Source organism: Sesamum indicum, linkage group LG15 (genome assembly GCF_000512975.1).
Source record: "Sesamum indicum cultivar Zhongzhi No. 13 linkage group LG15, S_indicum_v1.0, whole genome shotgun sequence".
NCBI lineage: Eukaryota > Viridiplantae > Streptophyta > Magnoliopsida > Lamiales > Pedaliaceae > Sesamum > Sesamum indicum.
This window is the reverse complement of record NC_026159.1, coordinates 6,130,202-6,143,638: the sequence shown is the minus strand read 5'-3', so window position 1 is coordinate 6,143,638 and position 13,437 is coordinate 6,130,202. Positions and strand designations below refer to the sequence as shown.

General features: G+C 33.2%; 2 protein-coding genes across 2 annotated transcripts; one reads left to right on the top strand and one right to left on the bottom strand.

Moving 5' to 3' along the window:
- On the top strand, nucleotides 379–3,786 carry LOC105178043 (aspartic proteinase Asp1). The gene is made up of 8 exons (XM_011101382.2): nucleotides 379–679; nucleotides 1,121–1,238; nucleotides 1,530–1,750; nucleotides 1,976–2,197; nucleotides 2,326–2,464; nucleotides 2,596–2,796; nucleotides 2,871–2,943; nucleotides 3,019–3,786. Exons 1-8 carry the CDS (start codon nucleotides 495–497, stop codon nucleotides 3,126–3,128), a joined length of 1,269 nt encoding a protein of 422 aa, XP_011099684.1. The 5' UTR covers nucleotides 379–494; the 3' UTR covers nucleotides 3,129–3,786.
- LOC105178041 (NAC domain-containing protein 2-like) lies at nucleotides 4,023–5,793 on the bottom strand. Its single transcript, XM_011101381.2, has 3 exons — nucleotides 5,512–5,793; nucleotides 4,822–5,096; nucleotides 4,023–4,556 (listed from the first exon to the last, which is right to left on the bottom strand). Exons 1-3 carry the CDS (start codon nucleotides 5,675–5,677, stop codon nucleotides 4,101–4,103), a joined length of 897 nt encoding a protein of 298 aa, XP_011099683.1. The 5' UTR covers nucleotides 5,678–5,793; the 3' UTR covers nucleotides 4,023–4,100.

Genomic DNA, 13,437 nt, shown 5'->3' with positions numbered 1-13,437 from the left:
ATCTAAGAGCCACATAATCATTTTTCGTTTGAGGAGGGTGTTTGCAATTTTTCAGATAACGAGAGAGTATTTATAATTATGTCAAACTTTAAAAAGATGGTTGTAATAAATAAAACTTTTCGGCCCTCTCAGTTTCTTACTTTTAGATTGGTACCGAAATGTATGTGCAAGAGTCCGAAGAAATGTCTTCTTTTCTTGAACTAGTATGTAAGCGTCGCATCCATCTTTTAGCTTGGCAAGTCCTTTGTGATTGCAAAGGTATAATGTAGATCCTTTTAGAGCCCAAACAAGAAAAGGCAAGAATGAGTGGAAGAATCAAATGAAATTGCGAACTTTTTTAACCTTAACTAATTCTCAAGTAAAAGATTCCATTGGCCCAGACCACAACACCAAGTCCCACATAATATAACAACGTGGGATTTCTCAAAAAGCTTGGAATTACAAGTCCACATAGACCACAAGAGAGAGTGAGAGAGAAGTTAAAAAAACAGAAAATGAAGAAAGAAAAGTTGGTATTTATGATAGCTTTTGCGGTGTTGGCTGCTTCATGTGCAGGTTCTTGTAATGATCAGCAGCTGAAGTGGAGGAAATGGGGGCCTTCAAGTAGCAGCCCATCATCAATCAATAGACTTGGCTCATCAATCATATTCCCACTCTATGGGAACGTTTATCCCAATGGGTATGCAACTCAATTTTGCTCTTTTATCCTTCAAGAATGGATTGTTTGTTCTCGATTTTCTGTGTGTATGCAGTAGAGGGTATAAGTCAACAAGCCCAGATTTCCCCTTTTCTGGGATTATGATACTTGTTTTTGTTCTTGATAATTCTGAAATTGTACTTGTGTAACTGCTGGAGAATGGTCAACCCAACTTTTAGAACGTTGTTGCTTTGAGGGCTTAAATGCAATAAGCCTCCCTGCAAAAATGGTCGAGAAAAACTCCCCTAAATAAAAAAATGGGGTAATCAACAGCGGGTTGACGCGGGAGACAGTGAGCTTCTTTTTTAAAGTTTTGCCCGTTTTTTGGTTTGAAGGGCTTTTTTATCTATTAGTGTTCTCACAGAGGGTAAAATGCAATTAACATTCGGTATGGTATATGACTGAGCAGAGTATTTGTTGCAGGTTTTATTTTGTTCAAGTTTATCTGGGATATCCTCCAAAGCCGTACTTTCTTGATCCTGATACAGGCAGTGATCTCACTTGGCTTCAATGTGATGCCCCGTGTGTTCGTTGCACTACGGTAATTTGATCGATGTTATTAATACAGCATATGAAGAGTTAGTATACGTTTTGCATGGATAGAATATACCGATGTTTCTTGATTTTAAGGGTTGGGCTGAGAAGTATTGATGAGATCATCAAACTGATGAGAATAGTCAAGAATTTGAGAGAAAGAGGTAATGGAGAATGGAATGAGGGGACGAGTAGATATAAAGGAAAGAGAGTGTTGCAAGTATATACTGTGCTTTTAGTGGCTACAACCTCATGCTTGAGGAGGAATTTCTCACCATGAGATTTCCTATCATTGTAGGGGTTTCACCCGCTTTATCGACCAAGCAACGAGCTCGTTATCTGTAAAGATCCCCTCTGTGCTTCTCTCCACTCCCAAGATTATAATTGTGACAACCCAGAACAATGCGATTATGAAGTTGAGTATGCAGACGGAGGTTCATCCCTTGGAGTTTTGGTCAATGATTTCTTTACTCTGAACCTCACCAGTGGAGTTCGCATGAGTCCTCGTCTGACTATCGGGTTAGCACTCATATCTCAATTTTTTGCATATGAAGATGCTGTATGTTTCTAGCTCTAGGGCCTTTAAGGTTGGTATTTTTTCGGAGTCTACTCAAGATTGATGGATAAATTGATAATAGTGCTAATTGCTATTTATGAGAATAAACCCATTTTTCTTTTGAATGATCATCTGAATCTGCATTTCCATGGCATAAAAGAGTCGTATCTTTGTGTGATATTGAGCAGGTGTGGCTATGATCAGCTACCTGGAGCATCCGATCACCCCTTGGATGGAGTTCTTGGCCTTGGAAAAGGGAAATCAAGCATTGTTTCACAACTTCGTGAACAGGGAGTAATGAAGAATGTCATCGGCCACTGTTTAAGTGGGCAGGGAGGGTTCCTTTTCTTTGGAGAAGATGTTTATGATTCTTCACGCGTAACATGGACATCAATGGCACGGGATTACACGTAAGTAGTGCTCTTTTAGCCCCTGAAAACAGAAATAAGGGGAAGATCGATGCAATCGTCTTTCCTTACATAGGCTGAAAAATGCTTTAACTCTTTACATAAACATCTCAACTGATGATTGAGTACAGAAAGCACTACGCAGCTGGATCTGCAGAACTTCGTTTTGGTGGGAAAAGCACAGGATTCAAGAACCTTAATGTAATTTTCGACAGTGGGAGCTCTTACACGTACTTCAGTTCTCACATTTACCACACTCTTCTTTCTTTGGTGAGTTTGGAGTATCTCTATCATCTTGTTTATCATAAACTTTCAACCTCAATAAAAAACACACAATGCCTCAGTGTTTCTTGAGTGTTAGAACCGGTTTTTTCTGATCATTATGCCACTTGGAGTTGCAGATAAACAAAGAACTAAGAAGGACGTCCCTGAGAGAAGCAACGGATGATCACACCCTTCCATTCTGCTGGAAAGGCAAGAAACCTTTCAAGAGCACACGTGATGTCAGGAAATACTTCAAACCTCTATCGTTGAGCTTTCCCAATGGTTGGAGAGCTAAAGCTCAGTTCGAAATTCCTCCTGAAGGATATCTCATAATCTCAGTAAGATCTTGAACCTAATTCTTGCAGACGTCTGTTTCCTTCATCAGAAACTGTAAACACTTGTTTACTTGCAGTCAAAGGGCAACGCGTGTTTGGGAATTCTAAACGGCACTGATGTGGGATTGAGCAATTTCAACATGATTGGAGGTAAAGATCATAACCCTCTAGTTTCGCGGATAACATAATGATCACCCCCTTTACTTTGCTGCGTTTCTGGTGCAGATATATCGATGCAGGATAAAATGTTGATCTATGATAATGAGAAGCATGTAATAGGATGGACACCTGCCAATTGTGACCAGCGCCCCACGTCCAATTCTGTTGCCAAATAATCAGCATGATATAGATATTATTTTTCATGTGATCTCTGTGAATATATATAAATATATTAATTCAGTAAACTGAACAAGAACTGTAGCCCGTTTATATTCACCACTTGAATCTTGTGGTGCAGTTCGACCGATGTGCTTGATATAATGTATCATGAGTGCTTCTCTATTAAATCCACCAAACTATTGAGTATAGTAGGTTTGAGGTTTTAGTCATAAGGGACAGGAATATATAAAACAGTGTCCCAATACCTCGCCAAACGAAAATCTGTTTACCGATGGCTTGTTCTTGACAAATAGAGAAATTTCAATCCCAGGGAATGGGAAAGCTAACTATGGAACATGTTATTGCACGTTGTTTTGTCATGTTAAACTTGCCATTCTGGTCAAGAAACTTTGGACTTCCATTAAAAACAATTTCTGGATAGAGTTGCAGACCAAGGTTTTAGTACAGTAGTATATTTACAAAGGAATCAAGTGAAACAACAAATCTTATTGTCTAGTCTCGTGCATGAATGCTACATCCTAACCATACAACAGAAAGAACGAACAAATCCAAGACATTGTAAGGTTCTAACCATTACAAGAATGCCCTACTTGTTGCGCTTGCAGATATAAACTCAGTTTCACTCTAATCCAGCCATTCTCTGCTGTTCGATCTCACCATCATATCCAGCTCATCACCCAGGATCCCATTTCTTGATTATCTTGTTTGACTCTGATCATAGTTATCATCAACCAGTGTCCTTATCACACCAACCAACCAAGCCCATCAAATTTGACTAGCTGACTTTTCTACTTCCTAGTACCAACAACAGTCCGCACGTGCATAGGTTTTTGAAAATTATGAATGACCCTCTGGTCCATTTTCCTGGAATCGAGGTTCTGGAATCACTATGCGAGAAGTGGGATTTACAAGGCTATCTACACCTTATACTATATAGTATTGGGACCAAGCAAACATAGATCCCATAGTTAGAAGGGCTTCTGCATGTAGGCAAACATGTCTTGAAATATAGAGAGCTGGTCATTGTTCTGCATTTGGGATCCGAAAGGGTCATCTTGAAAGCCATCCACGTAATTCAGCTGATAATCAAGATAACTTTCTAACTCACCCCACTTGGACTCACTCTGCACCTCCTTATCACACATAAACTCCGGTGATAAAACATGCTCGGAGCAGCTCGAGTCGGTATGCAATTTCGGCACCGAGTCAGATGTGTCAAAATGAATATATTCAGTCATCCTTTGAGATGCCACCGTCTGTGTCACCTGCATCACGGGTGTCGTCATCTCACCATAAGGCAATGCCTCCACCTTCGGCTTTTGTTCTTCGCTGTCTGAGAAATGCACATCCTTCTGATCCACATTGTAATGCTTCTCAAGAGTTCCTTTCTTGTTGTATATACGACATAAAACCCAATCATCAAGCTGCAATATCAAACGAGGCCATCGATCAATTCAATGAAGATTTTGCATAAAACAAAGCTCATAAACAATACCACATCCAATTTCTTGATAATTTTCTCAAGAAACTAGCAAATAGAGCCTACTGAGCTATTGGTTGACAGCAATTCAAATAACCACACACACAAGATTTCAATAGGCTTGTCAATATTATTCAAGCGATTAAGACTAAATTACCACCAAAATGCCCCACAAAAATGTTCTTGAAATCAGTAGAAAAGGTAAGTACCCTTAGATTATTTCTCTTTCCGGCTGAGCGATCAACATTAGCCAGGCGGTATTCATGCATAATCCAATTGGTTTTCACTCCTCTTGGAGCTTTTCCGGCGTAGAACACCAGAGCTTTCTTGATACCCAGTGTCTTGGGTTTCCCCACCGGCTTATCAGCTCCGGTGGCCTTCCAGTATCCAGTTCCCGCTGCCCGGTTCGGCCGTGAGCCGTTCGGGTACTTCCGGTCTCTTGGAGAAAAGAAGTACCACTCTTTTTCACCATACAGTGCCATATCTGTTATCAACCGCACAACATTAGGACCACCTCAACTTTATCAGAAATTGAAAAAGAAAATATTGCTCTCGATAGCCTAAGGATTGAAAGAAAAAAATCAAGAAGAGGGAAAAGGGAAAAAAAAATCATACTATCCGTATAATGATTGGAACTATATTTCCAAATTTTGCTAAACTGGGTTCTTGTTTTCGAATCGAATTGAAGGGATTCTTCAAACTACAGCTGAAAAACAGAATTACTCGAAAGCAGAGGAAATTTCGACAACTAAAAATATTGAGAATTTCTCTTTCATCTCAATCACACAATAATAGATTGAATTATAGAAAACGATTCACCCTCCAAAAATCGAATTTCTTCGGAAAAAAAGACCACCACATAATTTTTTTTAAGAAAAAAAAACCCTAGAAACTCTTACCAGGAAGTTCCCAGGGATCAAACTTGTAGAGATCAAGCTCAGCAATAATGGGCACCGCAATCTGGTCCCCCGCACACCTCCGGCAAAGGTAATGCACCACCAGCTCCTCGTCCGTGGGATGGAACCTAAACCCCGCCGGCAAATTGAGTTGCTGATCACCCTTCATTCACTTTCTTCTGTTCTCGCCTTCCCTTTTCTCCCCGCTGTAACTGTATAGATTCCTCTGCAAGTCTTGTGCTGTAGCTCGTTCGCTGAAACTGCTCTGAAACGATGAAAGCAGAAGCTGAGGGGCGTATATATATAGAGAGCAAGAGGGCGGGTGCGGGTTCACCGTTCCAAGTGGCGCTGTCACAGTTAAAGTAAAACGTGGGTCATTCCCTCTGTTGAATATTATCTCAAAAACGTGCTTTCCCCTCTCTTTCTTTGTCTTTTTGTGTCTCTCTGTGTTGGCGGGCGTGTGTACGTATGTGTGTAGAGCGTGAAGGGTGAGGATGGCAGCTGGGTAATGGGTATGGATCCTTCGAATTCATTTTCTTTTTCAAATTTTCATGTATTTTTTATTTTTTTATCATGACAGTATATTATTTTTGTGTGTATATAATAAATAATATTTTATATTTTATAATATATTATAAATATATATATATCAGTATATTATTTTATTCAAAAAAATAAAAAAAAATAAAGCAGAAAACAAATTTAGGAATATTATCGATATATCAATAAATTAGTATTGAGATGTTATTATCACCATTTGTAAGAGAACATAACCTTCTTTTATATATTAGTATAGATATATAGTATAGATATTTATTTTGATTAATCAAATCGAATCGAATCGAAAATTAGGTTAATTGAAATTTTAGTAACTTCAAAATAGTGTATCGAATATCGAATTGAAATAGTCGATTCGATTTGATAAAATCAAATTTATTTTGATTCAGTTTAGTGTTGCACTAAACCAATCGAATATAAAAACAAAAAATAAATAAAATTAGTATTTGATTTAAAAAAATATAGTTTAAATTACATTTAAAAGTAAATTTATTATATTTATAAAATTACAATGTAATTTTTTTTTTCAAAAGTTCAATATTCAGTCGGCTTTAGTTTTTTGGAACAAAAAACTAAACTGACCGAATTACCAAATTTTTGAAAAGAAAAAAGACCTAATTCTGAATCAAATTTTTGGCTTTGTTGATTCCCGATTGGTAAACCAAATTGTGCACACCCCTAATACACACCTCATGTGTATAAAAACAATATCATGTATCTGATTTAGGAAAAAAAAAATTATACACGGATATGTATATGATAAATGGAGTAGAATATGCAACAGAACTTGCAACAAAAATCCAATCGAAAGTATCGGGATATAGTTCTCAGGGTGTGATTGCTTATTTTACTGTTTTCAAGAAAAGATGTATCACGTTAACTGAAATTATTATATTTTCTTCTTTTAAGACATTGTACACTTTTATATTAACAATTATTGTTATATTTGTATCTCACATCTAATCACGTGCTGAAAGAAGAAGTCAGTTTTAATCAAACTCATATTTCCTCATTAGAACGAGACGAGATGAGAAAATTTTACAAGCGTTGTAGCCGAATCAATTATTTATTTTTTTCATTTATTGAGAAAATAAATAATTGCAAATATATTAGAATATTAATAAAGAAAATAGTAATAACTAAAAATAGCATTGTTGGTGCACTCGATCTATATGTTTAAAATTTTAAAATATACAATTAAAAATATTTATTGAATTTTTTAAATAAAATGAAGTCCTACGAACAAAAATTGAAGTCATGGGTTCTAATTCTCTTACACGTGTAAGTATTTGTTTCACTTTATATGAGTTATTGTTATTTATTTACAGATATATTGATGTATTAACTGAGACAAAAGATATTTTATCATAAAAAAAAAAATAATAATAATTACATCAAGAATTTAATCCATTTTTTCTATGCAATAATTAAAGTTTCTTAATCCATGAAAGTATTTGACGCGGGCCCCGCATGTCTTTTTTTAAATAATATAATTATAAAATTAATTAATTTTTATTTTTCATTTTTTATAAAATTGAGGTAGTTTTATGGTACACATGTTTGAAACTTTTCGTATTAATAAAAATAATAAATTTATGTTGTTTTAAATAAATTTATTTTCCAGCTTTTATTTTTAAAAAAAGAAAAAATATTTATTTAGAGCGTTGCAACTTGTGTAGGCGTTTGCTTGGGGGAAAAGGAGGCGTTGGGTGGGCTGACCGCCGCCAAAGAAGAGAGGAAGTGACGGTCTAATCATGGGGCGCCACGTCCCATGACAGTGCCCCACGTGTGGGTGTTACGTCACTGCTTGCGTCACCACGTCGGCTGTGATCTAATCGAGTCAAATACTGACTTATCTAATTTTCTAGGAATGGTAATAATAGTCTACTACCACCCTTCAAAAGCCAACCACAAATCAAGCGCGCTCGTGCGTTCAGATATATACACACTTTGATAAATCGATTAAATTATATATTAAAAAATTAAATTTAACTTTTTTTAAAAAAATATTAATATTTGATTATATTTTAACTTTAACATCCGTTTATTGGGTATCAAAATGTTTTTTTATTTATTTATTTTTATAATTAATTCTTATATATATAAATATATTTTTATTATTTTACTTATTAAAAATAGTTATCGATTTTCATATCCAATATATAACTATTTTTATATTTTTAATAAAAAGTTCGATTTACTGAATAAGGAATCAAAACACTGAAACAAAATTCAAACTATATATTATAATTTTTTAATTAAAATTGATGAATGACATCATTATTAAATTTTTTATATCACTGTATAAAATATAAAGAAAATGATTAAATAAACATAAGACTTCAAAAAGAAATAAAATATTTATATCGTTCTTTAATTAAACCAAATTGCTCTACAACATTTATATTCGAATAATTATGGTGAAATTGCGTCGACAGAAGTCCTTTGCATAATAAATTAAATTAATTTTAATTACTAATATGAGGACTGTATTAATGAGTAATTTACAAATATTTTGGTACATTGACAAATGAAACTAGAAATAAATTTCGAATAATGGTGGAAAGTTGAAAATTACTGGAATTTTGTATTTAAAAGAAAAGGAAAAGGGGACTAGGTATAGTGTTGAATAAACCTACCTATTTCTTGACAAGTCAACATGTGTTGTGACGTGTCTTGCTGATGTCATCTCCCATCTCATCCCAATCACACTCTCTTCTCACATAATTCTTTTCTTAATTTTGTCATCCTCATTAATGCTTGAATTTTCAAGACTTCAAATATTAAAACTGTTTGACAGTTTTTTTTTTTTAATTTTTGGCTAAATTCATATAATTATATAATTCGTGTATTATATATATATATATAATTTGAGATTAATTTATATATTATCTACACCATTACTATTATAAAAAAAAAAAAAAAAAGCTTTGTTGTTGTGCCGACTTTGAAACGTTCGAATTTACTCTTTAATCTATTTATTCCCTCCAATAAAATTTGGTTATAATAGTAATTTTAATATTTTTTTAATGAATTTATTAAGATACGTCTCAAACTTCCTCAAGCCACTATTCCATGACTGGTAACCAACTTATCAATAATAAAAATTGACGCTTATTTTGTTTTGGATCGATATATATTATTTCGCCATCTTTGAAGCATAACAAAAAAAAAAGATAGATGGCGTGGTTAAGGGTACAATTGACATTTTACATGGAATACTATATAGCAAGAGAGATCTCAGTGGGAGGAGATTTTAATTCAGATTGGATTCGATTAGACTTGAATTAATTATGTGGCAAGTACAATAAAATTATCGTATAATTAATTTACAATTCAAGAAAAGTGATCAAAATGTATTACACGTATTGTGTGTTGATTTGAGTAAAACAAAAATTGTGTATGTGGGCCCTCAGCATCAGAACAAGACACTAAAAATGAACAATTCATTTACCAATCCACAAATTTCAACATGATTAGAACCATTTGGAAAAACACACAGATGAAACCTACCCAAGAAACCTCAAAATTACAATTTATTCAAAACCACACTGAAAATAAATCCAAACGGACATTCAAAACCACCACATTGACCATTCAAGATGCAGATGATTCCATTCAACTCTATCCCCAGAAAGACAAAAAGACCAAAAAGGGCCCGGGTTGTCTCCAAACGAAGTGGAGATTTCCAAAACACGACAATTAAAACCCACAATAATAATAATAAACAAAACACGTGTAACAAAAATCGTGTGGTCTGATACATAGATGACGTGTTCCATGACCTTAACCTAGATAAGGATGTTGGGTGCTTCAAACCCTGGAAGCTGCTACGCCATTTCATCTCCAACTCCCACTACTCTCTCTCTCTCTCTTAATTTCCACACACATAACATATATAAAAAAAAAGATACAAGCAAACTCATAAGATAGTGCAAATATACAAATTACTCCCTATGAAAATAAAAATAATAATTTATCTTCTTATATTTTTTAAAATATAATAATTTATTTTTTTATATTTTTCAAAATAAAGCAATTTACCAACTAAACAGGGGTAAATTATTTCATTTTAAAAAATATAAAAAAATAAATTACTATTTTTTTTATATAAAAATAATTCACTCATTATTTACGATATCATAAAAAATTATATATATATATATATATATATAGAGAGAGAGAGAGAGAGAGAGAGAGAGAGAGTGGTAATTGAGTGGTGTCTGGATCACAGCCTTTTTCTATGCGTTTATTTTTCTACAGAGTAATAATTAATTAATGTGCGCAAGAATGCATGCATGTCTAGATTGAACTAATCGACCATCTACACATGTGGATCCCATTATATCAGATTCTTGTACCTATATATATATCTTATCGACCATCTACACATGTGGATCCCATTATATCAGATTCTTGTATATATATATGTGTCTTTAATTCTTCTTTGTTTTTCCTAATAAATGTCAAATGGGGTCATCATATATTCCTTAATTTGTCATTATATGTAATTTTTAATTATTCTTTAATCAAACTAATTAATGGGTTTCTAAAAGGTTCTACATGACATTAATTTATATACATATAATTTGCACCTAACCATTTCCTGTTCAGGTTTGTGACTTGCGTGGTCAGCAAGTGTTGCTATTTCTTTCCATTTTTTTATAGATAAATTAGTTCTTAAATTGAAGAATTTATTTGTGAAATATATATGTGTCCCTACAAGAAATATAATATTTAATTATGGTTAACTATCATAATTAATTATAAATAATCATAATAAATAGTTATTAAGCACGATCATGCAACTGTTGTTGGTCGTGATTTTTGTAAGGGTGGCTAAAATATTTGTCATGATTAAAAGTCATGACAAATATTTTTACCATTCTTTTTAGATGTGGCAAATAACTTTTTCATTGTGAAAAAAATAATATTTTTGCATTGATTTCATTTAACTGTAGTTTATTATAATTATTTACTATAATTTTTAGTTATAGACATTAATATTATAGCCAATAATATAATCTTTTTCTATGGTGTATTAATATTTGAATTAAATATTATATTGGTTTTCAGTGCATTGTGGATATTCCCTGAGGTGCAGCGGCAGCGTCGCCGCTGTACCCAGCCCCCCCCTCAGCCACTGACGCCCCAACTGAGGGAGCAGTGCAACCAGCAACCGAGGATGCTGCAGACAACGAGCTACTGCCGGGGCTTTAGTTTATGATTTGTTCTAATTTTCAATTTATGCACTTTATAAAATGATATTATTTATTTATTTTTTTATTAATTATAATTTTTTATTTGTATCAAAATTCAATTGCACTACAAGGATCGAAAGAATTGAGTTAAAATTCTAAGAATTTAGCACTCTAATGTTTAAGTCAGTAACGTATTGACTGAATAAATGAAAGAAAAACTTGAATCAAAATGCGAATAATGGTTGAAAATGATGTTTAAGTATGAAAATCATGTTAAGTGTAAAAAGTATGCTAAGAATAGTCTAAAAATCAAGTGAGAATGAGAGTAAGAGCATAATAGCTCGTGTTGTCAAAGTGATTGCGCAATCTTCAATTTATAAGCATCCCTATACCCGAAAGGTAGTTGGGTTGAATCCAATATCAATGGATAGCTGCACGTGTTAGCTACATAATAGGAAAAAAGTATCAGAATTTTTTACTTATCTAAACAAAAATATGGCCATTTGCCCAAGTATCCAGGAATGCAGCTACTTACTGACTAAAAAGTCAATTTCAGTCAGGTCTCTCGGAGTTAACTCGAAATTTTTTACTATGATGTGTCTTGAAGTATCAACCACTTGTATGACGTGGCCTCCGTGCTGTATGATAACTCAGCTTGCTGGACTGGACGTATTCTTTGAACATATCAGGTTAGAAAAAGTATATGCACATGTCGACTACTAAATTATATATATATAAAAGAAAAGAGAATTGGAGCAAAGGATTAGGAAAGTGAAGAAGAAGTAATGAACCTGGATGAGAAACGTTGTTATCAGTTTTGAGAGTAGAAGAAAAGGTGGTCCAAATCGCCAGAATAATCAATCAATCAAACCCTTTTCCTCACATTCCTCGAACCTTCTTTCTCTTCCCCCCCCCCCCCCAACTTTTTAATTAATCATTATTATTACTCCTAATTATCTATTAATTAATTGGTCTAATATATTTTCAATGTTTTGTCGACGGGTCAATTCATTGCTATCATATGATTATGTTCTCACACTTTAATTAATAAATAATTCTCACCCTATTTAATTATTTTTATATCATACGTAGTCGACTATTTTCTGGTCTTATGGAATATAACGCACACATTATTATTATTATTATTATTATTATTAATTAAGAAAAAGTTGGATTATTCTTTGTATTGTAAATGATTACGATTTAAAAATCATAAGAAATTAATTTTTTTTATTAAAAAATTGCAATTTTGTTGCTATGAGGTGGCAATTTAGATCCGATTTTAAATTTGTAACTGAGGATTATAATTAAAAAAAATATTTAATCCAGATGCCATTAGGAAATGCTTGTAGGATTAGTACATTACTGCACGCATGACTCTTGTTTTGTCGATGTGACATTTTTGCTCTAGTTATATTTGGTTTAAATATGTCGTCCCTTTAGTTATAAGATTAAAATTATATCTTTTTCCCCCTTGCGTTCCTCATTCCAAAAATAGTCGGAAATTTAAAAAATAAGAAAAACTAAATTAATTAAGTCACGTGTAAAACGTGTGATAATTTATAATTGCATCAACATTTTCCAGCTAGATTTGGACTAAATGTTGCCAATTATTTATTTAAATTGCAGTCCTCAATTGCAATTCTCAAATCCTACATAAGTGATCTATAGTTATGAGGGCCAATGCAAAAACTTAAAAGCTTTTTTATGAGCATCTGTCGTTATTTTAGCTATGATCAGAATATTTGTCATGATTTTTTAGCTACAACTAATATTTTGATTTCACATGAAAAAAAAAAAAAAAAAAAAAATTGTTGAGAGAATTGATTTTGAAATATTTAATTTTAAAAAAAGTGACTATGGTGCCGAGACATATAATTTTCATAATTGATAATGCAGATGTAGATTGTAGTAAAATTTCAAAACTGACGTTATTCTTAAAATTAGTGATAAAATTAAAAAAAAAATCCAACGGGCAAAATGAGTAATTAGATGAAAAATAATTACGATGGGATTGATAACTGTGAATTATAACTTTTATCATAATCTGATTTTAATGAAACTTAATTTTCAAAAATGATTATTGAAAAAGGGACTAAATAATTCAAAAAACTTACATTCGCACTGAAAACATAGGTTTGACATGCTCACTCGTAGAGCCAAACGGACC